The following is a 27,634-nucleotide window of genomic DNA, read 5'->3' on the forward strand; positions in this document are numbered from 1 at the left end:
TAACATAGTGATTCGACCTTATGTATATATACATTATACCCTTGCCACCGTAAGTGTACTCACCACCTGTTGCCATATCAGCTTATTAACAGTGGTGGTCACCGTGTTTGCCGTGCTGCACTTTGCATCCCCGTGTCTTTCGTTTATAGCTGGAGGTCTGTACCTCTCAATCCCTTTGACCCATTTCGCCCATCCACCTGACCCCCCTTAAGTGTATTCATTTTTGTTCTCTAACTAAGGTATGTAGAAATAGGGGCGCCTGAGTGGCTCAGTGGGTTAAAGTCTCTGCCTTCAGCTCAGGTTGTGATCCCAGGCAGGGTCCTGGGATTGAGCTCCGCATTGGGCTCTCTGCTCAGCGGGGAGCCTGCTTCCTCCTCTCTCTCTCTGCCTGCCTCTCTGCCTACTTGTGATCTCTCTCTGTCAAATAAATATATATATTTTTTAAATCTTTGAAAAAAAAAGTATATAGAAATAAACCTTTTTTGTCATGTTTGATGGTGGACTTTTTCCCACTCTATTTTTCCCCCCTCTTTTAGTTGTAGTTCTTTTTTTTCTTTTCTTCTTCTTTTTTTTTTTTTTTTAAGATTTTATTTATTTATTTGACACAGAGATCACAAGTAGGCAGAGAGGCAGGGAGAAGGAGGGGAAGCAGGCTCCCTGCTGAGCAGAGAGCCCAATGCAGGGCTCCAATGTGGGGCTCCATCTCAGGATCCCGAGATCATGACATGAGCCAAATGTAGAGGCTTAGCCCACTGAGTCACCCAGGAGCCCCCTAATTGTAGTTTGTTTGTTTGTTTGTTTTGCCTTTTTTTGTGTGTGTGTTTTGTTTGTTTTTTTTTAAGATTTTATTTATTTCAAAAAGAGAGAGCATTTTAGCAAGCACAAGCATGAGCGGTGGGAGGGTCAGAGGGAGAAGCAGACGCCTGGCTGAGCAGGGTGCTGGGCTTCACCAGGATCCTGGGATCCTGACCTGAGCCAAAGGCAGACACTTAACCCACTGAGCCACCCAGGCGCCCCTGTTGTTTTTTGTTTGTTTGTTGTTAAGGCAACTTTTTTTATTTTGGAGCATTTCCAACATATTAAAGTGTAATAGTATAGGGGCACTTGGCTGGTTCAGTCAGTGTTGGGTATAGAGCTTACTTTAAAAAAAAAATAGAATAGTATAATAAATTCCCATTCACTCATCAAGTCGTTTCATGAGTTACTAACTCATGCCTGGTCTTGTCTCCTCTATGCTCCCCATGCAAATACCCCCTTCTTTCTTATTTTGAAGTGAATTCCAGATGAGATATTGTTTAATGTGTGATTATTTCGGTGTCTCTAAAAGATAGAGACTTTTTGGGGCACCTGGGTGGCTCAGTCGGTTAAGCCGCTGCCTTCGGCTCAGGTCGTGATCTCAGGGTCCTGGGATCGAGTCCCGCATCGGGCTCTCTGCTCAGCAGGGAGCCTGCTTCCCTCTCTCTCTCTGCCTGCCTCTCCATCTACTTGTGATTTCTCTCTGTCAAATAAATAAATAAAATCTTTTAAAAAAAATAAGTTTTAAAAGATAGAGACTTTTTAACTACATCACAGTTGTTTTACTTTGTAATTTTTAAATTTACTCAAATCTGTTGAATTTGTCCTTTCATTATTTTTTTATTCAATGTTTGAAGAGAAAGGTTTTTCTCAAACACTTGGCAGAAGCATTAGAGAAGGGAGAAGAGTCAGAGGGGAGAGGAGGCTGTCCAGAGTGAGGCTGCTGGGTCCTGTGTACCTGGCAGGGAAGTGGGAGGAGAGAGTGGGTTTCTGGAGCCTCTCGTTCACCTGCCTTTCCTTCTTGCAGGCTTGTTTGTCACCATGAAGCTGCTCCACCCAGCCTTCCTCAGCTGCTCCCTGCTGACCTGGGTCAGCTTATGGAGTTCTGTTCCTAAAGCTCACGCTGTGTCCACGGGAACGCAAGGCATCAGTGCAGCCGTCTTCCTGCAAGACCTCCTGCATCGCTACGGAGAGGGTGACACCCTCACCCTGCAGCAGCTCAAGGCCCTGCTCAACCACCTGGATGTGGGTGTGGGCCGGGACAATGTCACCCAGCCGGTGCATGGACAGAGGAACCTCTCGACGGTAAGGCTCTCAGCTCTGCTGAGCACTGTCTGCCTCGATGGGGTCACAGTCTAGTTGGGCATTGGGAGCCCAAGACACTTGGAGCAGGCAAGCCGTGATGGCAGAGCAGAGGGGCCAGTTCCTTTTGGCCTGTTGTCTGGGTCCTCAGCAGCACCTCCTGTCCTCCCATGTGGCTGTTCTGAAGCTCTGGCTGGAGGGAGTGGTCAGCAGGAGTTCTCAGCCCTCCGTGTTCCTCACAGCTGCACCGGGATCACCTGTGGGCAAGCCAGGGTGCCCAGGACAGCCGTCATGTCTCATAGGGTTTACAGGTTACAAGGCCCTTTGCCTGAAGTCTCAGGGGAGCCTCACACTCCCTCTGGGTGCAGGTGGAAAGTCTTCATTATTTAGAAGGGAATGTCAAGGGTCCCGCACTGAGTTCCTGGACAGTGCAGGACTGAGACCCAAGTCCTTTGCCTTCAGGTTCTTTGTTCTTCCATGTCATCTTGGCTAATCATAGTCCGAGGCTATTTGTGGCAGCCAAATGTAAGTCAGCCAGCAATGTCTTTATATATCTGCTTTGTTCCCTGTACTGAGTGCTGGGAGAAATAGAGAAAAATGAGTCATGTTAAAGAGTCTGCTCTCAAGATAGAGAGCTTACCCAATGGAGGACTGAGTTATCTGATCATAAAACAAAGTGTTAGGGATGCCTGGTGGCCCAGTCAGTTGAGCTTCCAACGCTTGATTTCTGCTTAGGTCATGATCTTGAGGTCATGGGATTGAGCCCTGCTTTGGGCTCCATGCTCTCAGGGTGTCTACTTGAGATTCTCCCCCTCTCTGCCCCTTCCCCCTGCTCACTCACTCTCTCGTTCTCTCTTCCCAAAAGGAATAAATAAACCTATGTTAAAATGAAGTGTTGGGGCACCTGGGTGGCTTAGTTAGGCGTCTGCCTTCATCTCGGGTCATGGTCCAGGTATCAAGCCCTGCATCGGGCTCTCTGCTCAGCGGGAAACCTGCTTCTCCCTCTCCCACTTCCCCTGACCATGTTCCCCTGACTGTGTTCCCTTTCTCGCTGTGTCTATCTCTGTCAAATAAATAAATAAAATCTTTTTTTTAAAAAAATGAAGTGTTAAGTGCTGTGAGTTGGACAGTCTTCATAGGGTTCAGAGACCAGAGGGGGAAGGGGGTGTATGCTAGAGTGATCAAGGAAGGTTTGTGGGTTAGGTTGTCTAGGGCCTTCATCTTGAAGGAGAACATCCTGGGGAGGTCACGTGGCCAAGGGACCAGGCAGCCTGGATGCAGAACCGCAGGCGTGCGGTTAATGTGGGAGTTGGGGAGAAGGCTGCCCTCACGGGCTCATGCTCACTGACCCCGGAGGGCCTCCTGGCACAGCGGCAGTTATCTTGGGGTCACCAGAGTCCAGCTCTCTACTTTGTAGGCCCAGAAGCTCTCACTTGTCAGCACACCCGAAGGGCTATTAGAGACTGACCCGTGTTAAACCAAGCCAGATAAAGCCTGATGTGTAAGTGTATAAAGTATAATTAGAAGTAAAACTGCAGTGTTTCATAGGAACGGTATGTGAGAACCACCTACCTAACGCTTCCTGAGGGGACTGAGCGTTCGCGTTCGTGACCTCTACCAGCCCTTACGTGCTCCGCGGTAGACCAAACCTTTAGATTTTCCTTCTTCCTCCCCTGATCTCTGTCAACACATTCTTCAGGGTGGGGTCAGCACTACGTATAGGGTCCTGGGGACTGATGTTCCTCTTTAGGTGCTAGAGCTCAATAACTCTGGTCAAGTATCTGGAACATGCATTTTAATAGAATAACTCTTCAGGCTGTTGTGATGTGTGGGTAGGTTTGGTATCTGGATGAAGCTGTAGCTTCAGGTGTGCAAATACGATCACGTTTTCCAGAAACCACACCGCGCAGTCACAAAGACTGGGATCCAGTTGTTCCCAGACCTTGTGGGCAGCCAGGTACTCGTAGGGGTGGGTCAGGTGTGTGACTTGCACCAGGTGACTGATCTCTGAGATTGTGTCTCAGTTTTTCAGGTTTAGGGACCCACTTGCTCTCATCCCTAGAGATGAGCCTCTAGATCATCTTCAGGTAATCTTCAACTCTTCAGGTGATGTCAGATGTCCAGATCCCCGGGATCTGGACAGGTTCTCCTCGTGGAAGGCTGAGTCGGTTGCTGCCAGGGCTGAGATGTGATTCTGAGTTCTGAGAAGCTTCCTGCCTCTCCCCCTTCTTCTCAGTGCTTTAGTTCCGGAGACCTTTTTGCTGCCCACAACTTGAACAACCAGTCCCGGATTGGAAGGATTGAGTTCCAGGAGTTCTGCCCTACCATCCTCCAGCAGCTGGATTCCCGGGCCTGTGCCTCTGAGAACCAGGAGAACGAGGAGGATGAGCAGACGGAAGAGGGGAAGCCAAGCTCCATCGAAGGTGAGTGGTGACAGGGAAGCTGGGGCTGGCACTGCTCACAGGAGATCTAACCGGTGAGCAGCTCATCAACACCAGGGGAGTAGATTAGAGGGACAATGATAACTGGTGTTTTCTGACTCCCGTGACTGCTCCAGCATATTGTTTGACCCGGTGGCATGGCTGGTGAGCTCAGTGCTGGGCTTTTGAACCTGCCTATGGATTTTTTTTTCTTTTTCTTTTTTGCTACTTTTTCATTTTTGTTCTTATTAAACTACAAGGGACTAATGCCTCGGCATTCAGTTTGGCGCCTCTCCCCCGTCCCCGCCCTGCCTGGTACCTGTGCTCCAGCCACGGCGGACTCCCCACGGCTGAGTGTCTGTGCCTCCCAAGGGCCTGCAGTGCCCTTGGTACCTAGCACGTGCCGCCTGCATTATGCTAATTGTTCCCCGCTGTCATCATTTCACTCCTGGTTTTTAAACTCTCCTGTCGTTTTCACCTGCCTCTCCATCGGAAAGGTAGCTTCTTTTGAGAGTGACTTCGCTATGTTGTCTGTAGGCTGCCCCACAGCACCCAGCCAGAGATGGACTCCAGTCCAAACTGACAGGTTGGTGCTCTCTGTCTGCCCTGAGCACAGCTGAACTCCGACCGGGCCGCCTCAGGCAGCAAGAACACCCCCACCCTCAGTAATGGAGGCCTCGTCTGTTCTTGTTCCTCCACAGTGTGGGGCTTTGGCTTCCTCAGTGTTTCACTGATTAACCTGGCCTCTCTCCTGGGAGTCCTCGTCCTGCCATGCACGGAGAAAGCATTTTTCAGCCGTGTGCTCACATACTTCATCGCCCTGTCCATTGGAACGCTGCTCTCTAACGCGCTCTTCCAGCTCATCCCAGAGGTGCAGTAGAACAGAACTCGTGCGTCCTCCTTCCCCTGCCTGCCGGCCGCTGTGCTGCCTCTGCCTCACGGCCGGCCCCACCCCCACCCTGTGTCCCGAGGCACCTGACTGCTGCCACCTGGAAAAATTCACTTCTCCCTTATATCAGGGGACACAAATATGACTTCTAACTCTGGATCTCTAGGGCCTTCTCTTGCTCCTGGGGCACCCAGGTTGGCCTGTGGCCTCTTCAGGTGATGTCAGATGCAAGGCTCTCCCCCTTTGCCCTCCCTGGCAGAGACCTCCCAGCCTCCCTTCCCTCTCTGAAGCCCAGTTCACAGGGCCCAGAAGGAAGGCTGTGGTTGGTGGTCGCTGTCCAAGCCCTGGTACTCCATACCTGCTCTGTTCTAAGCAGAGGCCCCACCGGTACCCAGGTGTGTCCACCACGAGATCACCCACCTGGAAGGAGGTAGAAGGAAAAGAGGCTACCAGCTGATTGATAGAATTTGGCTCAAAAGCAAGGGATCCTTCTTTTTCCAAGTAGGCCATAATTCATACCATAGAGAGCCAAACAGAACAAAAACTTTTTAACAGAAACAAATGAAATGAAAATTCCAAGACAAAGGAAAGAGCACTCAGTTCTCCATACCTTGCATCTTGACTTTTTCCTGGGATAGGACTGACTTCCTGGTGCCCTTACTTGACTGTTTTGAAATATTTGTTAATTTTGCTTTTTAATTGTGACCACTGAGAAGCTAAAAAAAAGAAAAAGAAAAAGGACCCAAGTTGATGGCCTGCCCACTTTGTCAGCTCAGTCAGGGCTGTGGCCATGCAGTACGGGTGACTGTGTGGACCTCCTTTGGGAACAGAGGCAGCTGTTTCATAAGAAGAGACTTCATAAGAAGTCTCATAAGAAGAGACTGTGTCAGTGACTGCCCAGCCTTTCCCAATCAAAAGACTTACCCAGAAGAGATATCGATGGGATGCCCAGGCCTTGCCTGTTCCTTCTAAATGCCAGAAGAAATCTGGTTTAAGAGGAACCATCTCAGTGTTATCTCAAAATCCCATCTGAGTCTAACAGGCACCTCTCACAGGAGGCCTCATCTTGGGCTTTTTTTTTTTTTCTTTAGCTCCAGAAATTGAATTTATTAATTCTTTAAAGATTTGAAATAAAATGCTGTATTGCCTGTTGAATGGAAATAAAATAATTGTACATGCTCCGCCCCTGTGCCTTATAGGGGCGTGCCTCGTCCCGGCTCCGTGTCTTTCTACCTGGAGTGTGGGACACTGGGAAATGACAGAGGAAATATTTTTTGTGACAAGGTGATCTTGGACTCTGTCCTCTATGCTGGAATGCTCTCAGAGCATTCAGTGTGCTCAGAGCACATTGAAACAAACTTGGGAGAAAACAACAAAACCTTGAGAAGTTAAGAAACTGAATTTTATGGGCCTCAGTTTCTTCTGTTCTCCATCCCACTGCCCTGCACATCTGACTTTGTTGTATCTTACACACCAGACTGAGTCCAGGAGGTACTGATGTGCCTAAACAGTGTGGCCCGGATGTGAAAAGCAAACACGGCAGCACAGTGAGCTCCCTTTGTCTCTTAATCTTGTTAAAGGGAGGTCCTATTAAAGGGAAAGTCCTTGAGTCCAAAGTCTGCCACGGGCTGCCTGGGGATAGGCCTGAGCACACCTCCGCTGTGTGACGAGGCAGTGCCCTGCCCTGTAGCCACGCCAGCTGGCAGGTGCGCCTATAGGTGTCGGTTTGGCCACCAAAGGCAACAGCTGGGGCAGGAGCCATGGGGTTCCAAGGCCACCTTGAATTCCTCCTCATTTCTTCTGAACGGATTAAAGGAAATTTCATCAGACTTGAATCACTAACAAATTTTCTGTTTCTCTCTCCCTCCCTACTTGTCTCTCTGATTTTTCTTCTTTTTTTGTTTCCTTGTTAATTTCCACCCAAACCTCCTTCACTGCCTCCCCATCCTTTCCACCCCCATGTTTCCCCTAATTGGTGGTTGCTGTGAAATGGGGCATTTGCCCTACTCCCTGTCCTGGGTGGGGCTGGCTCTCCCCCAACGGCAGTGTGGGGATATGGTCTCCTCTGTGTGACCGTCATCTCCCTCTGCTCCCTCATGGGGGCCAGCGTGGTGCCCTTCATGAAGAAGACTTTTTACAAGAGGCTGCTGCTCTACTTCATAGCTCTGGCGATTGGAACCCTCTACTCCAACGCCCTCTTCCAGCTCATCCCCGAGGTATGGCAAGCCAGGGCTTTCTCACACAGGAGCATGCCAGTCTCTGGGGGGGGCCTGTGGGGACAACAGGAGGACCCTCCACTTCGATGCAAGGCAGAGGAGGGGAGGTCCTTTTCCTATTGGAAAATGAAGCTGAGATTGAGTCACGAGTTAGGAGAGGCTGCATAGCGTAGGTTTGGGAGCTGGATTAGAATCCCAACTCCACCATCAACCAGTTCAATGACCTTGGGCAGATCACTGAACCTCTCTTTTGCATGAGGAACAACAGGGGAAATGATAGGACTGACCTCATGATGCTGTTGTGTGAGCTACATGTTAGTACTTGTAAAGCACTGGGGGCCTCGTACGTGCTCTCTGACTGCTGGGTGAAAAGATCTAGTGTAGTGGTAGCACTTGATGGCTCCTGATTCTGAGCTTGTGGCCCACACAGAAAAATCAGCAGAATCCATTGGTCTCAATAAAAAGATCTGTTCTCTACAATTGGCTGTCGTGGGGCAAAGGTAATCTAAATAAAAGAGCCTATTTTCACATACATGGACAGCACCTTTGCCCCATTGCCTGGGTTAATGAGAAAATCTCCACAGAACAGGAGTAGCTTAGTATTTGTCAAATCTGGCAAGCAGCCTTGGAGAAGCTTCATCGGATTTACTGTAATTTCTGTGGTAGTCCCCCTAATGACAGGAAGCAGGTGGCGTCTCCTTGTAGGTGGTCCGACAGGCTTGGGCATACCCAGAGTTGAAGCATGAGATGATGCCACATGCTTCTTCTCAGAGCACCTTAGGTTTTCTGAGTTGTGGTTTTGTGTCTTCTTAGTTGATTCTTAAATCCACTGATGTCGGGCGCCTGGGTGGCTCAGTGGGTTAAGCCGCTGCCTTCGGCTCAGGTCATGATCTCAGGGTCCTGGGATCGAGTCCCGCATCGGGCTCTCTGCTCAGCAGGGAGCCTGCTTCCTCCCCTCTCTCTCTCTCTGCCTGCCTCTCTGCCTACTTGTGATCTCTCTCTCTGTCAAATAAATAAATAAAATATTTAAAAAAAAAAAAAAATCCACTGATGTCTAGAGAACATGTTTTACCCATTTAACAGATACAGAACAAGACCACCTAGAGGCTATCCTAGAGGCTCGGTTTCATGAAAGCCATGCCTTTGTACTCTGCCATCCTTCATGGCTTCTTGCGGAGAACTGTTAGTTGATGGTTTTCAGTCCACTTTTCTTAAGATGATTTGTCTCTCCTGGAAAACTGGCCAATATGTGTCATTTCTACCTTAGAACTGGACCTTTGTGTCTGAGGAAACTATACAAACAAGTAGAGATAACAGTTTGCCCCTTTATTTTTTTTATTTTTTTTTTAAGATTTTTATTTATTTATTTGAGAGAGAGAGTGAGAGAGAGAGCGAGCATGAGAGGGGAGAAGGTCAGAGGGACAAGCAGACCATGGAGCTGGGAGCCTGATGCAGGACTCGATCCCGGGATTCCGGGATCATGACCTGAGCCGAAGGCAGTCGCTTAACCAACTGAGCCACCCAGGCGCCCACAGTTTGCCCCTTTAAAACAGAAAGGGAAAACAACTTACCTTTTAAGCAGGCCAGAGTTCCTGGTACTAGGATCACTTTCATCTCTGACCTTTTCACAAGAAGGCTGGTTTTTTCAAGAAGCTTGTTTCCTGTCAGAGGATGGAGGGAGCAGGTCACTCGCCAGTTTCCCAAGGCCTCACCATAAGTTAGGAGCATCACAGAGTGTGGAATTCTCCTGATTCCTGCTCCAGTCCCCCTCCCAGTAGATGATTTTTCTCCCCATGATCAGTGAGGTTTCCAGAAATAGCCCAAAACAAACCCCCACCCCCAAATTGACATGTGCAGTAACATAGTCTGCTTTCTTGGCTTTGTGGTCACTGGGAGGTCTGTGGTCAGGAAGATGCTGCAATTCTTACTATTTAACTGGGGAATGGATTTCCCATTTTAGAAGGTATAATTAGACCATCTCTTTGTGTTTATAGGCAAATCAGCCAGGGACATTAGATAACAAAATAAACACAAACATCTTCCTAAGTATGGAATTTGAGGACAGATTTTGCCCTTGCAGCAAAGCACCAGGAAAAATAAAGGCAGTCTTTAGTAAAGTGGAAAACCATATCTAAGGCTGTTCTTCCGGAGAGTAAAATTCTAAAGAGGCTCTATCTTTTGCATCAGAAAGTAAGGTAGAGAGAACCTAACTGGCCTGGTATGAAGGGGTTCAGTTTTGCTGGAAAGGAAGGAAGTGGTAGGTGGCAGAGCTATCCCAGTGAGTACGTCTCTCTCCTTTCCTAGAATCAAGGAAGTGGTTAAGAAACAATCAGGGACCTGTGTAGTTTTTTTTGTTTGTTTTATGGGTGTTTTTTTTTTTTTTTTTTTTTTTTTAATAATTAAACTCATTTTGTTTTCCTGGGTCCACAGGCATTTGGCTTCAACCCTCTGGAAGATTATTATGTCTCCAAGTCTGCAGTGGTGTTTGGGGGCTTTTATCTTTTCTTTTTCACAGAGAAGATCTTGAAGATGCTTCTTAAGCAGAAAAATGAGGTGAGGCTTAATTGTTGGGAAAGGCAGTGCTTCTAGGGAAAGCCTCCATCCTAGACACGTTAGTGTGTTTTGGTAGTGGGGTTATGTGAGTACTGATGCTGTGGACAGATTTCAGTAGATCTCCCATCTCCCCTCGAGAAGGTATACCTTTTGTACCTTTAAGAGGTGACAGAAGGCCTTGATACATACAGTCATTGGGTCAGAAGTGCCGCCACAAAGAAACTGAATGCTTACTGCAGTACAGCTCCAGAAAGGTATCTTTGGTGCCTGGCATGCAGTTATCCTCCCAAGTAGTCGGTGAATGGAATCAGATTAGCCGTTGCGAAGGAGGAGCTCCAAGCCTTCGGAGCAGGACCACCCCGCTGGAACAAGTGTTGGCCCTGAGGTCATTGCTTTGACTTTTGTCCTACACCAAGTCCTTGGTTCAGCTTTCTGTAACGACTTTCCCTAGGTTTCTATGTGTATTGCCTGCTTGTGTTTTCTGTGATGCTGGGAATGAGGAGGTCTTCCCAGTGCTGGGAGCACCTGTCCCGAGTGAGTGCTCAGGAAGCTTTGTGGTTTGGGTGAGTGTCATGCTGATCCCTTCTGGTGGTCTCTCCAGCATCATCACGGACATAGCCATTATGCCTCGGAGACACTTCCTTCCAAGAAGGACCAGGAGGAGGGGGTGACTGAGAAGCTGCAGAATGGGGATCTGGACCACATGATTCCTCAGCACTGTAGCAGTGAGCTGGATGGGAAGGCCCCTGGGATGGATGAGAAGGTCATCGTGGGCTCACTCTCTGTCCAGGTCAGTGGGCCATTTGCTGTTGGGTGGGAGCCTTTACCTAGTAATGGCCTTGATGCCCGAGGCTTACCTTGAAGGTCCATCCTTTGATCCAGAGGCCATGGGGATGGGCTCTCTTGTAGGACCTGCAGGCTTCCCAGAGTGCCTGTTACTGGCTGAAAGGCGTCCGCTACTCTGATATTGGCACTCTGGCCTGGATGATCACTCTGAGCGACGGCCTCCACAATTTCATTGATGGCCTGGCTATTGGTGCCTCCTTCACCGTGTCTGTTTTCCAAGGCATCAGTACCTCCGTGGCCATCCTCTGTGAGGAGTTCCCACATGAGCTAGGTAAGTGTGCTGGCACTGTGCCATTCCCAGTCCACCCGAGCTGCCTTGGTTGTCGGCACAGGACCCTACCTGTGTCTGAACCCCTCCCCATCCCAGACTTCAGGATGCTTATTGTAATTAACACATTCTGTGTGCTCTGTGAAATCTGACCACTGATTCTTAATAGTCAAATTAATAATTGAAATTGATCATTGATAATGATGGAGATTTTTAAGATTTTATTTATTTTAGAAAGAGAGAGTACAAGCGGGGAGGGCAGGGCAGAGGGGGAGGAAGAAAGAGAATCTTAAGCAGACTCCCTGCTGAGTTCAGAGACCAATCCGGGGCTCCATCCCAGGACCCCAAGATCATGATCTGAACCAAAATCAAAGAGTTGGACACCTAACAAACTGAGCCACCCAGGCACGATGAAAATGATGGAGATTTTTGTTAAGGGTGTTTGTTTCCCTGTAGCCCCATATCCAGAGTCTCTGTTTCCTTACCTCTAAAATGGGGTTAATAATACTGCTTTATAGATTTTTCATGAGGATTAAAGGAACAAAAACAGGGGCACCTGGGTGGCTCAGTGGGTTAAAGCCTCTGCCTTCGGCTCAGGTCATGATCCCAGGGTCCTGGGATCGAGCCCCACATCAGATTCTCTGCTCGGCAGGGAGCCTGCTTCCTCCTCTCTCTCGGCCTACTTGTGATCTCTGTCTGTCGAATAAATAAATAAAATTTTTTTTAAAAAGAGCAAAAATGTTGAAAAGGACTTGCTTTGTGCCATACACCATTCTAACTGTTCACTATAGGATTATCAGTCTCTCTGTCTTTTCTTTTTTTTTTTTTTAAGAATTTATTTATTTATTTGACAGACAGAGATCACAAGTAGGCAGAGAGAGAGGAGGAAGCAGGCTCTCTGCTCGGCAGGGAGCCTGATGTGTGGGGCTCGATCCCAGGACCCTGGGATCATGACCTGAGCCGAAGGCAGAGGCCTTAACCCACTGAGCCACATAGATGCCCCTCTGTCTTTTTTTTTTTTAAAGATTTTGTTTATTTATTTGACAGAGAGAAATCACAAGTAGATGGAGAGGCAGGCAGAGAGAGAGGGAGGGGGAAGCAGGCTCCCCGCTGAGCAGAGAGCCCGATGCAGGACTCGAACCCAGGACCCTGAGATCATGACCTGAGCCGAAGGCAGCGGCTTAACCCACTGAGCCACCCAGGCGCCCCAACCTCTGTCTTTTTTTTAAGGTTATGTCTCAATCCAATTAATCTTTCAAAGGTTGAGATGTCTGTTAAAGGTCAGGTGGGTGGAAGAAGTAGATGAGCCAGGAATTAGAAAGTCCCTAGTTTTATCAGAGCAAGAGTGTGAAAGGCCCAGATTTCGGAGACTCAGAGACTCAAGGTCAAGTACTGGCTTTGCCAGTTCACGGGCTTATGACTTTGGGCAAATTATTTAACTTTTCTCAGTCTCACTTCTGTTTCCTGAAAATACCATTCAGTGTAATTGTGAGGAAAGAAGCTCCTATTTCATCATCCATCAAAAGAGCAGTGAGGCTATTGCTGGTGGCTTATCTCTGTTGAAAATCTTGTGCGTCATTTTCAGCCTCTAGGCTAGAAATACCCGGTTAGTTTTGTTAATGGAGATAGCTCCCAGACGTGAAGAGGAAGTGTGCCTTAGACTTGTCTTGTGACCTCAGATCTGAGGCCGTCCTGCTTGTTCACCCAGACATTATGCATAGTGGAAGCAATGTATTGTGTTCTCCGTCCATGAACGCGCCTAACTCTTGCACCCCTTCCCTCTTGTCCCGCCTTAGGAGACTTTGTCATCCTGCTCAATGCCGGGATGAGTATCCAGCAGGCTCTCTTCTTCAACTTCCTTTCTGCCTGCTGCTGTTATGTGGGTCTGGCCTTTGGCATCCTGGCTGGCAGCCACTTCTCTGCCAACTGGATCTTTGCACTGGCTGGAGGGATGTTCTTGTATATTGCTCTGGCTGATATGGTAAGTCTTCCATAGTTCATGCCGTGCAGGCAAAATGGGACTGGGTCATTCACTGGACGGGTGGCAGCTGAGAGGACATGAATTAGGTTTTTGTTTTGTTTTGTTTTGTTTTTTATTTTCTTAAGATGTTATTTATGTATTTGATGGAGACAGACAGAACGAGAGAAGGAACACAAGCAAGAGGGAGTGGGAGAGGGAGAAATAGTCTTCCCTCTGAGCAGGGAGCCTGGTGCGGGGTTCGATCCCAAGACCCTGGGATCATGACCTGAGCCGAAGGCAGACACTTAACGACTGAGCCACCCAGGCACCCAAGTTAGTTTGTTTTTAATAACAGCTTTATTGAGGAATCATTCACATACCACATGCTTCACCTATTTAAGGTGAAGGTACAGTTTTTGGTTTTTTTTTTTTTAAGATTTCCCCACCCCCCACCTCCACTTGAGACAGAGCAAGAGAGAGAGCATGAGTAGGGGAGACAGACAGAGGGAGAGGGAGAAGCAGACTCCCCGCTGACTTAGGATCTGTACCTGGGGCTCAGTCTCGATCCCAGGACCCAGAGATCACGACCTAAAAAAAAGGCCGACACTCAACCATCTGAGGTGTGTGTATATCTCTCCCCACCCCGGCCCCCTCCTTCAGTGCTTGTTAAGAGGACATTGGATTTTGGGGTGCCTGGGTGGCTCAGTGGGTTAAGCCTCTGCAGGGAGCCTGCTTCTCCACCCCCGCTGCCTGCCTCTCTGCCTACATGTAATCTCTGTGAAATAAACAGATAAAATCTTTAAAAAAAAAAAACAAAAAACAAAAAACTAATAATCATGTAATAACACTCCTTCATTTAAAAAAAAAAAAAAGGACATTGGATTTTAAAGGACAAAAAAACCTACCAGCATGTGTTATTAAAGAAAAGGATTAACCTCTATTCCAGTCCTCCCTTAAATAGTTAAGAGTAGATGCGTATAGATAGGAATGGAAGGAGGGGATGGAAATGAACATTGAGTATACAACTTTATGTTTGGATTTCCTTTTTTACTTACTACATCCTAGATCTTTTTCATTTTGCATGCCTTTAGCAGCATCCTTTTCAGTGGCAGTATTATTTGGCGACAGGCCATACCTTATCCAGAGCTAGAACTGCTGGCTCAGAAAGGATGCATCGTGGTTTGAGGCTTGTAACAAGCATCGCCGTTCTCAGCAGCGTCTGACATCATGGATGCTATTGTACCTGCTAACATTTGGCATAACCCTTCTAAGAAGCTTCGAGTTGGCTCATGAAATACCTGATTGGTTCCATCTTTTATAGAACGAGGGCGATTTCTTGTTTGTTGACCTGACCAGTTCTCTGGCACGTTGGCACGAATGATTTCCCATGTCCTTTGAAAATCACACTTGTGATGCGTGGTGCGGGTGCTGACCACTGCGACCTCATCCTTATTCCCTGGAAATATTCTAGTTTCTCTCCTCTTAGGGGGAGCCCTCCCATGGTGGGGATACTCTCCTGCTTGCGTTGCTCAAATTCAGAGCTCTGCTCTTGGTCACCTGCCTTGCCGGCCTGCAGCTGAGGGCCTGGAGTCCCAGCGATGTCATGGCTCCGGGCTCTGGCTCCTGACACAGTTGCTCCATTTCCCAAAAAGGGGCAGCGGCAATGTGTTTTTCAAGTGCACAGCAAACAGCCAGCATCCGCACCTACGCAGGGCTCCGCACGCGGATAAATATTTGGTTTTACCTCAGTAGTTGAAAAGTAGCCGAAGCCGCCTGGGACCACGGCTGCTGATTTGACTGTGTCTTTGTGACTGAGTCCTCTCTGAGGTACATATAGCTTAACTACGTATTCTTACTCTAGAACAGTTACTACGTAATGATCCATATCATTACCCTGTAATCCTATATTATGGGGTAATTACTGTATTCATGGTCTAATACAAATAAGCTTAGGGATCGGTATTACAGTGATGAGCCAGGGTGACCGTGTCTCTCACTGAGTTGTCCTGGACTGCCCACCTTGAGAAACAGGCTGCAGCTCTCTTGATTTTTCTTCCTTCCTCAGTTCCCTGAGATGAACGAGGTGTGCCAGGAGGATGAAAGGAACGGCAGCGTCTTGGTCCCCTTTGTCATCCAGAACCTGGGCCTCTTGACTGGCTTCACCATCATGCTGCTCCTCACTATGTATTCAGGGCAGATCCAGATTGGGTAGAGCCCCGCCAGGAGCCATCGGGATTGGAAGTTGGCCCTCGGCCGCCCGGTCCCTGGCCCGAGGACTCGGCACCCACGACGCACCTCCGAAGAGGCAGTTGTATTAAAAACTGTAACATGGACTGTACTCCTGCATTCAGATGTCAGCTGTTTCTACACATGCTCTGTCCTAGGAACAAGCAGCCCTGGCAACCAGGCTCTAGGTAGTGCCTCTCCCTCCCCTCCCCCTTCCTCCTCAGAGTGACCCTGGGACCGGCATGCAGCTTCCTTAGCAGGCAAGCCTCACTTCTCTCTCCGGCTACCCTGGCCTCTTTCCCTTCAAATCAGCACCGAGAGGTTTTTGCGTCCTTGCCTGCGGCACAAAAACACTGCCAGTGCTCATGACTTGGTTAGCGGTATGAGGAGGTGAGTCTGTGGTGTCAGGGCCCATGAATCTAAATGTGTGTCCTGGGCCTCAGGATGACCCATTTTGAAATAAATTCATCTATTTTTCCAGAGAAAAGGTACAAGAAACAAGAATCCCTCCTATTTTTTCAAAGTCTGTCCAGTTGCCTGTTTTCTCAGAACTGAAAGTTGGAATAGAGGTGTAAGGCAAGAGAGGAGGCGGAGGCTCATCCTGGCAAGGGGAGGTGGTGGATAGAAGGGACACAGAAGCTGTGCCCTGTCATGCCCAGTTCCCAGTTACCCCTGGGAAACGGGATGGCGATGACGAGGCTGCTGCTTGCGTGTGCGGCTGTGCGGGGGAGCCAGTGCTCCCCGCTGGTGGCCTCCTGTGCAGGGTCAGTTGCCCAGACGCCCTCCCCTGTCTTTCACATTAACACTGACAGAGTGGAAGGTGGAAAATGGAGGCCTGCGGGAAGTCAGTTGGTTTTGCTGTGATTTCCACCTCCCCTTCCTCCCCTCTCCCATCTTCTGAGAGACTTTTTTATTTGCCTCCCTAGAAGCACATTTACAATCTTGTATCAGAGGGGAGGCTGCACAAATTTCCCTCCCCTGATCAACACTTCTGCTGCAAAGTGGCAAGTTTCCATGCACAATTGGGGGCAGGCAGCTCATGTTCTTCTTAGACAAAGGTCAGAAATGGTCCGATCAGAAATGGACTCGGCGCAGGCACAGTTTAGAAATTGTTAATTGCATAAATGAAAGTACGAGTCGCGGAAGTCTGAGACGGAAGGTGGGGCACTGCAGATGCTCACTGAACAGGGGCTTCCTGAGGAGACCCTGTGAGTGGGTTTTAGGTTCCCCTCCCTCGCCCCTAGCGAGAAAGGGTGACTCCTGTACCAGGTTGAACATTTCATTGCACTGACCCTCTGCAGAAGACGGATTGATAGCCTTGTCTGTGAGACTGTAGGCCAGCCCCAGGCACTGTGGAGCCCTCTCCTCAGAACTCTGGCTTCAAGGGGAGCTCATCTCCAGGTTCACTAGGTGAATTGATTTATTATTATCATATTGATAATGCGAGATTCTTTAGCCACTTTGGGGAGCCTGTCTCTCCAGAAGCCTTTCTTAGTGGTGCCCACAGTTACAGCCCAGGGGCTGTGTTCACTAACTGATTTGCGTGCATGACTGATGAGTGCTGGTCATGGCCAACACCTGTGAGTTTTTCTGTTCTTACACAGGAAGACTTTTCCACTGTACAGTAATTAAAAGCCACGTCTATTTTGGTTTCTTTTTTTTTTTCCCCCCCTTCTTGGGAAATGACCCCGCAAACCAGGAATAGTCTTGAAAAGAGTATGAGCGGGAAAACTGCCGACGGTGCTTTGTAAGTTTTTCTCCTTCTCTTGCCTGTTGACTGGGTAGATTTGAGAATGGGCTGAAGAAGAGGGAAAACTTCGAGTCCTCAAGATTCTAGAGTAAATATCAGGACTGACTCCTGATAGGATTATGGTCCAATTTTACCAAAGAACCAATTCCTTGAATGTTGGAATCTAACTTTTTATATTATGATTTTTATTATTGTTGTTACGGTTTTAAAATGGTCCTTTGTCTTTTCTGTTTTATTTTTCTCAGTGTCTGACATTGCTTTCAGGAGCTAGTAGCAAATAACACTCAAACTTTAAGACTTTACCAAGAGTTTTCTTTCCCTAATTCACATGGATTTATGAAATTTATAATTTTAGCATTCCCTGTAGACCTGCCATTCCTTACAAATACTGTTCTTCTTGGAGTAGAATACTAAGTTAGAGTTAGTGGGTCCTAGTTTTAGGAGAAGAGCTTGAAAATGTAATCGTTATCAAATTAAAGTATGAAGTACTAGGGTGCTTTTTCTTTTCATGCACATCTGTATTAAGAACTTACCTTCCATAGACAGCTGCCTCAAAGGGAAATTCTCTTTAAACCATAATGGGTGCAGAGGCCAGTCCTGGCTGGAACGTGGTTGGGGTGAAGGCGCGCGAGTAGTAAACTGAGTATCTGTTGTTAGTGGTGGCAGATTGACCTCAGACGTTGAACATGTGGCGATTCCCTTTTGATTTTTAAGTATTGGATTTGCTGTTTTAAGCATTTGTACATATTAGATGTCTGAGGAGTAGCAGGTTTTGAGAACTTGTTCACCCCGGCATTAGAGTGTTCCATGCCTTTTCCCAGGTGACCAGCTGCTAACGTTAGCAAGGAAAGCTTACATTATGGGAAGGGGCAGTGACCCAGGAGCAGGCAGGTTGCCTTCTGTCCTTGCCCCCAGACGTGGTTAGTATCTTTTGTGTCTGGTGTTAGTGTCAGGCCTCATTGGTCCTTTACCCTGGGTTTAAAAGAGAAGGCATCTCTGTTGGGGTATCCTAAGACCTGTATTTAGTAAATCCTCTTCCAAAGAGATGGTAATATTCTGGAAGTCTGCTTAAAAACAAGAAGCTGTCTGATTTTTGCAAAAGAGAGAGGTTAGGTTTTTGTTATTCATCTTTACTTTTACAGTTCTGCAGTTCCATCACAGTATTTTTTTTTTAAATAACTCAGGTGTTATGAGGATAAATTAGAAAAGAAAATAACTTATGTGGACTGTAAATGTTTTATTTGTAAGATTCTATAAATAAAGCTATATTCTGTATTGCAGAATCCAAGTGTGATCTTTTATAGGAACATGGGTATAATGGAGACTGGGGAACACAAGGTGGCGATAGTGTCACACTGATGTCTAAAGCTTTGTTTTCGTGCCCCACTCACATTTGGAAAGGAGATTTATAGACAAAACATTGGATATCATAACTTGCTCACTTGAAAATGACTTAGGGGCACCTGGCTGGCTCAGTTGGTGGAGGATGTGACTCTTGATCATGAAATCCCTGAAAGGTCTGTGACAGCAATCCTTTTCCACTGGCAACTGTTTGAGTGGGGTTTTTCTGTCTTTGCTGTTGGTTTTGCTTATGTCTTGCTACCTGGCTCTCCTTTATTTATTTACTTTCTTTTCTTAATTTTTTAAATATTTTATTATTTTAAGTAATCTCAATGCCCAATGTGGGACTCAAACTGATGACCCAGATCAAGAGTCACATGTTCTCCCAACTGAGCTGGCCAGATGCCTCTGGTCCTCCTTCATTGAGAAACAAGCCTGAGAGTTGAATTTGTGGCCCATGTAAAACAGGGCTAAGCAAAGCAAACAAGTCCTTGAGGAGGTTAAGTCCTAAAATGTAGCCCATTCTTTATAATGCTCTTAGCCAGGTGGGCCATTTTGGACATTTTGGGGGAAAGGTGGATGCTCTTCTCCTACCACCTTGCTTTGAAAAGTACCAGCTTTCAGTGATGCTGAGATTTGATTTGTAGGATAACAAAATGTTCATTTCTTTTTTTCTTTGAAGATTTTATTTCTATTTATTTATAAAATATTTTTATTTATTTATTTGGCAGAGAGGCAGGCAGAGAGGGGGCTGGAAAATAGGCTCCCCTCCGAGCAGAGAGCCCGATGCGGGGCTCGATCCCAGGACCCTGAGATCATGACCTGAGTCGAAGGCAGTGGCTTAACCCACTGAGCCACCCACGTGCCCCTGCAGATTTTATTTTTAAATAATCTCTACACCCACCGTGGGGTTAAACCCACAACCCCAAGATCGCGAGTCACATGCTCCACTAACTGAATCAGCAAGGGGTCCCATCCCAGTGCTCATCTACTTTAGTATCTTTTTTTATTTATTTTATTTATTTGAGAGAGAGCCAGTGAGAGAGAGCATGAGAGGCGAGGTCAGAGGGAGAAGCAGACTCCCCATGGAGCTGAGAGCCCAATGCGGCACTCGACCCCGGGACTCTGGGACTCCGGGACTGTGACCTGAGCCAAAGGCAGTTGCTCAACCAACTGAGCCACCCAGCACCCTACTTTAGTATTTTTTAAAAGATTTTATTTATTGGGGCTCCTGGGTGGCTCATTCAGTTGGGCATGTGCCTTTGGGTCAGGTCATGATTCCAGGATCCTGGTATCAAGCCCGGAGTCGGGCTCCTTGGTTCACTGAGGAGTCTGCTTCTCCCTCTGCCCCTCCCCTCCACTCATGTGTGTGCTCTCTGGAATAAAATCTTCTAAAAAAAAAAAAAAAGATTTTACTTTCTCCGCCTTTGACTAAGATCAAGTGTAAAAAAAAGATACTTATTTGAGAGAGTATGAACAGGGGGAGGGGGAGAGGGAGAGAGACAAGCAGACTCCCCACTTAGCATGGAGCTCAACCCCAGGACCCTGAGATCATGACCTGAGCTGAAATCAAGAGCCGGACACTTCACCAACTGAGCCACCCAGGCATCCCAGTACTCATCTAGTTCAGCGGTTTTTGTACTCTTCCTGATTTAGTATGAAACACCTAGACTTCTGATGAATGATAGGTTTGAATCCCAGCAGAAATGAATCTGCTTCATCTTTCTGGAATAAAATGAATTAACATTCCATTTACAGTAGAAAATTCTGGTTGGAAAAGATCCATCTTTCTCTACCAGCTTTTGGTTAAGTACGTTTAGAGCTGATGGCCAAGAGAAAATTTTTCTTAGCAACAACCCCTTTCTTGCCGGATTCCTATACATGGTGGTTTTGAGGGGGGCGGGGGGGAATAGTCTCCACTTCCATCATGGAGAGCTTGAACTTACATCCCCAAGGTCAAAAGTCCTATGCTCTACTGACTGAGCCAGCCAGGCGCCCCTCATGGTTTATTTTATTTTATTTATTTATTTTTTAAAGATTTTTATTTATTTAACAGACAGAGATTACAAGTAGGCAGAGAGAGAGAGAGGAGACAGCAGGGTCCCTGCCGAGCAGAGAGCCTGATGCAGGGCTCGATCCCAGGACCCCAGGATAATGACCTGAGCCAAAGGCAGAGGCTTTAACCCACTGAGCCACCCAGGCGCCCCCTCATGGTTTATTTTAAATGAAAGAAGGGAGTTAATCCCTGTCCAACAGTGATCTTGGACCCTGGCAGTAGGTTGGGATTTTGAGATGGTAACATCAGTGATCGTTCAGGAGTAACCCCAAAGTGTTCTGACGCCGGCAGTCACAAGCCAAAAAGCAGTTCTTCCACTGGGATCTGGATTTTTTTTTTTTCCTGTGGTTTGCTTCTAGATTTTTTGGAACACAAAAAATAAACTTGGGCAATAATCCAAATGGCCTTTTAAAGATATTACACATATAGGGACGCCTGGGTGGCTCAGTTGGTTGGGCAGCTGCCTTCGGCTCAGGTCATGATCCCAGCATCCTGGGATCGAGTCCCACATCGGGCTCCTTGCTCCACAGGGAGCCTGCTTCTCCTTCTGACTCTGCCTGCCACTCTGTCTGCCTGTGCTCGCTCTCTTTCTCTCTCTCTCTCTCTGACAAAAAAAAAAAAAAAGATATTACACATACAGAAAGCCCGTCAGGCAATTCTTAGTGGAGACCTCTGACAAGACCGCTTTTGATGAAATCACGGTAAATGTGAAATGTGCTCTTAAAATTCTATTGTCCTGCATTTGGCTTTGTGTATGTGTCCACATTTAACATGAGAAATGGGGTATTGCTGTCTTTGTCAATGTGTGTGGTAGGAAGACAACTGGAGGGACTTAGGCCTGAGAGTAAGAGTTCCAGCCCTCAGCTGGGGGGGAGGGGTGCAGACCCAGGGGACACAGGAGGAGTGGGATTAGACGTAGATCTGCATGCGTTCCTTGACTGCAGTCCAGGCCCACTCAGTCACCAAAGCAAGAACCGGATACAAAAATTGCAACCCCAGTGTTGGGATAGGGGAGATGAAGGCAGCAGGCATGCCCACAGCCCACGCTCTCTGCCGCCACGTCTGACCCCACCTCCTAGCCAGACTCTCTTGACTGATCACCCTTACATCTGTCCTGTGAGCCAGGCAGGGCGCTGGACAGTTCCGAGTCTCAAATCCGTGGTTATCAGCAAAAAACCACCACCAAGTGGCCAGTGCCAGTCCTTCTGGGCCCTGTACTCGTTCTGCGGACTGTTGATACGGGACAGGAAGGAGCCAGAGCTGTCAGACACATGGACGCAGAGTGTGCCTCAGTCAGCCCCAATCCCTCAAGTCCATAGCTACTTCCTTAGGAATAAACTTGAGAAGGAACACTAGCACGGGACACCTTCTCGGAGTGATGTTGGAAATCCTTCACTGCAATCGCATTCTTGTTCAAGTCACAAAGTGGGGCCGTACAATGTGCCATTGGGCTGGAAGGTGAGAACACAACTTGTCAGCCACAATGATGTGGCCACTCTGGGGGCCCACACAGTGGACAGCTCCAATCTTAAACTTGCCCTCAGGGCAAAAGATGCTGACCCCCATGGTCATCACGGTCTGCCACGATACCTTCTCCATTGTTGTCCATTGCCCACGGCTGTCAGGCAGGCCCTGTGGCTGCCCAGGTGAGCACTCACACCCCAGAGCCAAACTTGACCTGGCCCTTGCTGGGGAAAATCAAGTTGTTGCGGTCAGCTACCACTCTGCTGCTGCTGCTAGCTGCAAGCTGCTGAATTTGCCTTTCTCCCTTCCAAGACTGCCAATGTGGGAGGTGGGCTGGTCCTCCTGCCTGAGGTTTGGGCTGAATGAGGAACTGGGCCCAGGGTCTGCTTTCTGGTGTCCATGGCTGCCCAAGGAGGTGGGGACTGGACACAGAGGGTGGAAGGTCCCAGCGGCAAGAACATGTGTGTGCTGCTTGGCTAACGTTTTTAAATGCAGCAAAATCAGGGCACCTGGGTGGCTCAGTCAATTAAGCATCTGCCTTCAGCTCAGGTCATGATCCCAGGGTCCTGGGATGGAGCCCTGCATTGGGCTCCCTGCTCAGCGGGGAGCTTGCTTCTCCCTCTGCTGGCTGCTCCCCCTACCTGTGCTCTCTTTCTCTGTCAAATAAATAAAATCTTAAAAATTAAATAAATAAATGCAGTAATCTAAGAATGACAGCCGAGCCAGTTAAGTGGAAATTCCTTCCAAACATGTGAACCCTGTGGGTTTTAAGGGATAAGAAAACAGCTAATTCAATAGAGACCTTTTGTTGTTGTTGCTTAAAATAAAGGTTTAGGTCTTTAATTATAGATGCTAGTGAGGAGGGGAAAAAAAAGTCTCTTTGATCCAGTGTATCCTCCCAGAATAGGAAATTCTTTCAAGTGGCATGTTTCCTATAACTTCTTGAGGTTAATAAAACAAGTTCTTTTGAAGTCAGTGTCTGGTTGTATCCTATAGACAGGGCCCCCGAGAAGAAATCTCTTAGGCTACCAAATTTGTATGGTTTAAACATTTTGTAGTAATTCTCCGAAGAATGTAGCTCCTCCTGCACCCACTGCTTCCCTCAAAAATTGTGTGATCAGAAAAGAGATTAAATTTAGATTTTTCTTTTCTGGAAAAACAGATTTTTTTTTTAAAGTAGTTTCCATGCCTGACATGACCCTGAGATCAAGAGACATTCTACAGACTGAGCCAGCCAGGTGTCCCTGGAAAAACCGATTAAAAAAAAAAAAAAAACTAGATTCAATTGATTTTTCAGTATGGATGGTTCAGTTGTGTATCTAAATAAAGAGTAGAGGCGCCTGGGTGGCTCAGTGGGTTAAAATCTCTGCCTTCGGCTCGGGTCATGATCCCAGGGTCCTGGGATCGAGCCCCACATTGGGCTGTCTGCTCTGCAGGGAGCCTGCTTCTCTCTCTCTCTGCCTGCCTCTCTGCCTACTTGTGATCTTTGTCTGTCAAATAAATAAATAAAATATTTAAAAATAAATAAATACATAAATAACTAAATAAAGGGTAGATAAAATCTGAACATTAGAGATCTCAACATTGTTTTCATTTGGTTTTAAGGTTTGTTATTTTTATTCTTGCAATCTGGTTTTCCTAATTATGCTCTACTTAGTCTAACAAAGCTGTTTTGCATTCCTTTGTTCATACATTAACATTTTGCTTGAAAACTGCCTTGATCTAGCTAGTAATAATTTTTCATGGAAAATTTTAGTGCAGCTTTATATGCTCATATAAGTAGGAAAGTCCTTAGAAAAGAATAAAGTTCGGCACCTTTTGAAGCACATGAAGATGAGCTAGAATGAATACAAAACTACTCGCCCACGGTTCTGGTTTCTCTGTCTTCACCCAAAAGAGCACGAGATCTGTAGGCCAGAAGAATGGATTTGTGTCAATTCCGCTATTGCCTCGGATGTGAACTGCACCTCAATGCCTTTTTCTATGAGGTGGAAATTGTCATTTCTATCCTATCTCCATAAGTGTAATGAGAACAAAATGTAGGAGACCGCACTTTACAAATTAAAACCCCATGCCAGTGGTAATCAACATTCCGTTGTTTGGACTCCTTTCAAAATCTGAAAAATACATGCTTTCCCAACAGCTCTCATATACACATCCCAAAGTGCGTGCAAGTGTGCTCAAACCTTAATTTAATTTAGAGGCGCAGGATGAGGAGGGGATGATTTGAAACCCTTGCACTACAAATTACTGAGCTCCAGCTTTGGGCTAGGCACAGCAGTGACAATGGCAGTGAACAGGACAGACAAAGACGCTCCCCTTAAGGAGTGAGGGTAGACACAAAGAAGCGTGTTACAGATAAAGTAGGGTATTGAGGTGGCAGCAGCGGGGGTGGTGGTGTGACATAGCTTTAGCTGGTTCGGTGATCAGAGGAGCTGGCATTTGAGCTCGCCATAAGCAATGAGGAGGCAGCTTGGTGAGAATGTTCCAGGAGAAAGAGATGGCAAATGTAAGAGCTCTGGGACAGCAGTGAGCTTGGTCTGTGTGAGGCCAGTTTTACTAAATCTAGTATATGTCTGAACTGTAGCTGGCAGAGGGAAAGAGGTTTGAGCTGAGGTCACAGTAGACAGGAGTCAGGCCACTTTAGGGAAAGGAAGAGATCCTTGAGGATTTTAAGGGGAGAAAGGATAAATCAGATGAATGGGTTTTAAGTTTGTAAAGATCTGTTGTGTGGGAGAATGGACTCTAGGGGGCGAAAGTCGACAGGCTATGCCTCATGAGGTCTGTCCACTCTAAAATTTTTGGCCCAAACAACTTGATGAATGCCAGTGCTCTTTACCTTGGCATCTCACCTGTGAAAGCTGGGGCTCAGGTGTGACAGAGGTATTAAATTCTATTCTATTCTCCTAAATGATTGTATTATGTAGCCAGTAATGACTGCCACCATTGTCTCCTGCTTTGGAATGATGCAAACAAAAGTAATAGGGAATTATGGCAGCTTTGGAGCTCATTGTCATATCAGAGTTCTCATACTATTGGGGTCTCCCAGGAAAATCAAAGGATAACACACTGCTAAGAGGTTTGCACACCGCCCCAAAAATGGCCAGAATACCAACCTGTAAATACAAATTTACAAGTCAGGACTTTCATGAGGATTTTTTACTTAACAAGTACATAAGGAGATTCCTAATTTGATATCAGCCTATTATAATTGGTAAGATGTTGCTTTGGGCTGTGTTTTTTCTGGATTCATTAATTTTTTTAGACCTCAACACTGTTGAGGGTCCATGCCCAGATAATTTTATCAAAATTAAAGTGTACTCATAGGAAGATATGAATTAAATATAATACCATATATGGTGTCCATACAATATGTATTACTATTGGGGACCCTGGCTGGCTTAGTCTGCAGAGTGTGGGCCTCTTGATCTATCAGGTTGAGCTAGGCCCAGGGTCTGCCTTGGGTCAGAGATTACTTAAAAAATTATATGTTTTTCACATAAATTTAGAAGTTATATACTTTAAGTTACCTTTAAAAAAAAAAGATTTTATTTATTTATTTGACAGAGATCACAAGTAGGCAGAGAGGCAGGCAGAGAGAGGAAGGAAGCAGGCTCCCTGCTGAGCAAAGAGCCTGAGGCAAGGCTCAATCCTAGGATGCCAGGATCATCACCTGGGCTGAAGACCCAGGTGCCCTGTAAGTTGTGTTTTCTATGTAGCTATTTTAGAAACACTCATTTACCCTACTTTAAAAAATATTCTTGGGCGTCTGGGTGGCTCAGTTGGTTAAGCAACTGCCTTTCACTCAGGTCATGATCCTGGAATTCCAGGATTGAGTCCCACATTGGGCTCCCTGCTCAGCAGGGACTCTGCTTGTCCCTCTAACCCTCCTCCCTCTCGTGCTCTCTCTCTTTCTCTCACAAATAAATAAATAAAATCTTTAAAAAGTGTATTCTTGGGACGTCTGGGTGGTTCAGTTGTTAAGCCTCTGCTTTCAGCTCAGGTCATGATCCCAGGGTCCTGGGATCCAGCCCCACATCGGGCTCCCTGCTCAGCAAGGAGCCTACTTCTCCCTCTCCCACTTCCCCTGCTTGTGTTCTCTCTCTCACTGTGTCTCTCTCTGTCAAATAAATAAATAAAAATTAAAAAAAAATTCTATTGTTCTCTTAACCTGCATTTATCACAGATTAATATTTAAGGCTTCATACAAATAGAAACTGAAACCAGGTTACTTTTATGTAACAATGGAAACTAGGATTCCCTGTGCATTTGTTAAATTAAAAGTATTCATAATTATTTCTCAGAAGAGCTGGTTGTTAATTAAGGTTTATGAAGTGCTTAGGGAGTTTCATAAGGAAGTATATCAAATCTCACAAGCTCTGTATGATGGAAACTTCGATTTGAAAAGATTAGTAGAAATGCCAATTACACATCAGTCTTGGTGATTTCAAATATTTAATCAATACCGACCAATGCAGAAAATAAAAAGAAAGACAATCAGATTCACCAGTTAGATAAAAATACCACAGCCCCTGGCCAGGTGGAGGGGTATATAAGCTGAATGGAATAGAACATCTAATTGTTGGGAAGCATGGGTGGCTCTGTTGGTTAAGCATCTGCCTTCAGCTCTGGTCATGTTCCCAAGGTCCTGGGATCAAGACCTGCATCAGGCTCTGTGTTCAGCAGGGAGCCTGCTTCTTCCTCTGTACCCCTCCCTTCTCGTGCTCTCTCTTTCTCTCTCTCTAACAAATAAATCTTAAAAAACAAAACAAAACACCTGGGAACTGATAAAGTCATGACTAAAAGCATCACTACTACCAATAAAGTTAAATCTCATTCATTTTAAATTGTTTGGGAGGGAGCTTAGTTAGTGTTCTTTTCATATTTTTATTGAGTGGTTTTGGTCAGAAATGTCAGAAAGTTCCCCCAAAGGAATATGTAACACTACTGAAAATAGGCCTGGACAATAAGTCTTTGAAAGAAAAGAGCACTTTTTTTTTTCACCTAGTTATAAAGTAATACTTTCTCACCAGAGAAAATTTGTAAGCTACAGAAATTATTGTTCATTTATTTCTCCTAAGTCACTCTCAGTCACACCACCCAGAGATGGCTATTGTTAACATTCTTTTCCATATCAGAAGATACTCCATAAGGGTTTGAACTGTGTTGATTTTTTTTTTTTTAAGATTTATTTATTTGACAGAGAGAGACACAGTGAGAGAGGGAACACAAGCAGGGGGAGTGGGAGAGGGAGAAGTAGGCTCCTTGCTGAGCAGGGAGCCCGATGTGGGGCTGGATCCCAGGACCCTGGGATCATGACCTGAGCCGAAGGCTTAATGACTGAGCCACCCCGGCGCCCCTGACCTGTGTTGGTTTTAGTTCATCACTGTATCCTTCCACCTAGTACAGTGCCCAGCACATCTGATTAATGTTTATTGAATATACAAATATATTAATATTTCCTTCTAGCCTTTTTATGCATACATCTACTTGTTTGTTAATAAGTGGGGTCTATACTGTACATTATTATAATTTAACCTTTTCACTT

The 27,634-nt window shown here is 46.5% G+C and overlaps 1 protein-coding gene across 1 annotated transcript in view; it reads left to right on the plus strand.

Annotated features, from left to right (window-relative positions):
- The window catches only part of SLC39A14 (solute carrier family 39 member 14), a 49,246-nt gene extending 30,746 nt beyond the window's left edge, over window positions 1-18,500 (plus strand). The window contains exons 2-9 of the mRNA XM_004763295.3: window positions 1,823-2,100; window positions 4,334-4,520; window positions 7,453-7,622; window positions 10,053-10,175; window positions 10,777-10,965; window positions 11,085-11,292; window positions 13,086-13,270; window positions 15,315-18,500. Coding sequence (XP_004763352.1) covers window positions 1,837-2,100; window positions 4,334-4,520; window positions 7,453-7,622; window positions 10,053-10,175; window positions 10,777-10,965; window positions 11,085-11,292; window positions 13,086-13,270; window positions 15,315-15,461 — 1,473 coding nt within the window. The 5' untranslated portion in view covers window positions 1,823-1,836 and the 3' untranslated portion in view covers window positions 15,462-18,500. The remainder of the gene's footprint in view (window positions 1-1,822; window positions 2,101-4,333; window positions 4,521-7,452; window positions 7,623-10,052; window positions 10,176-10,776; window positions 10,966-11,084; window positions 11,293-13,085; window positions 13,271-15,314) is intronic.
- Window positions 18,501-27,634: the final 9,134 nt, after the last annotated feature.

The sequence above is a fragment of the Mustela putorius genome, unplaced genomic scaffold, assembly GCF_011764305.1.
Source record: "Mustela putorius furo isolate JIRA1106 unplaced genomic scaffold, ASM1176430v1.1 tig00003937_pilon_pilon_pilon, whole genome shotgun sequence".
Classification (NCBI taxonomy): Eukaryota; Metazoa; Chordata; class Mammalia; order Carnivora; family Mustelidae; genus Mustela; species Mustela putorius.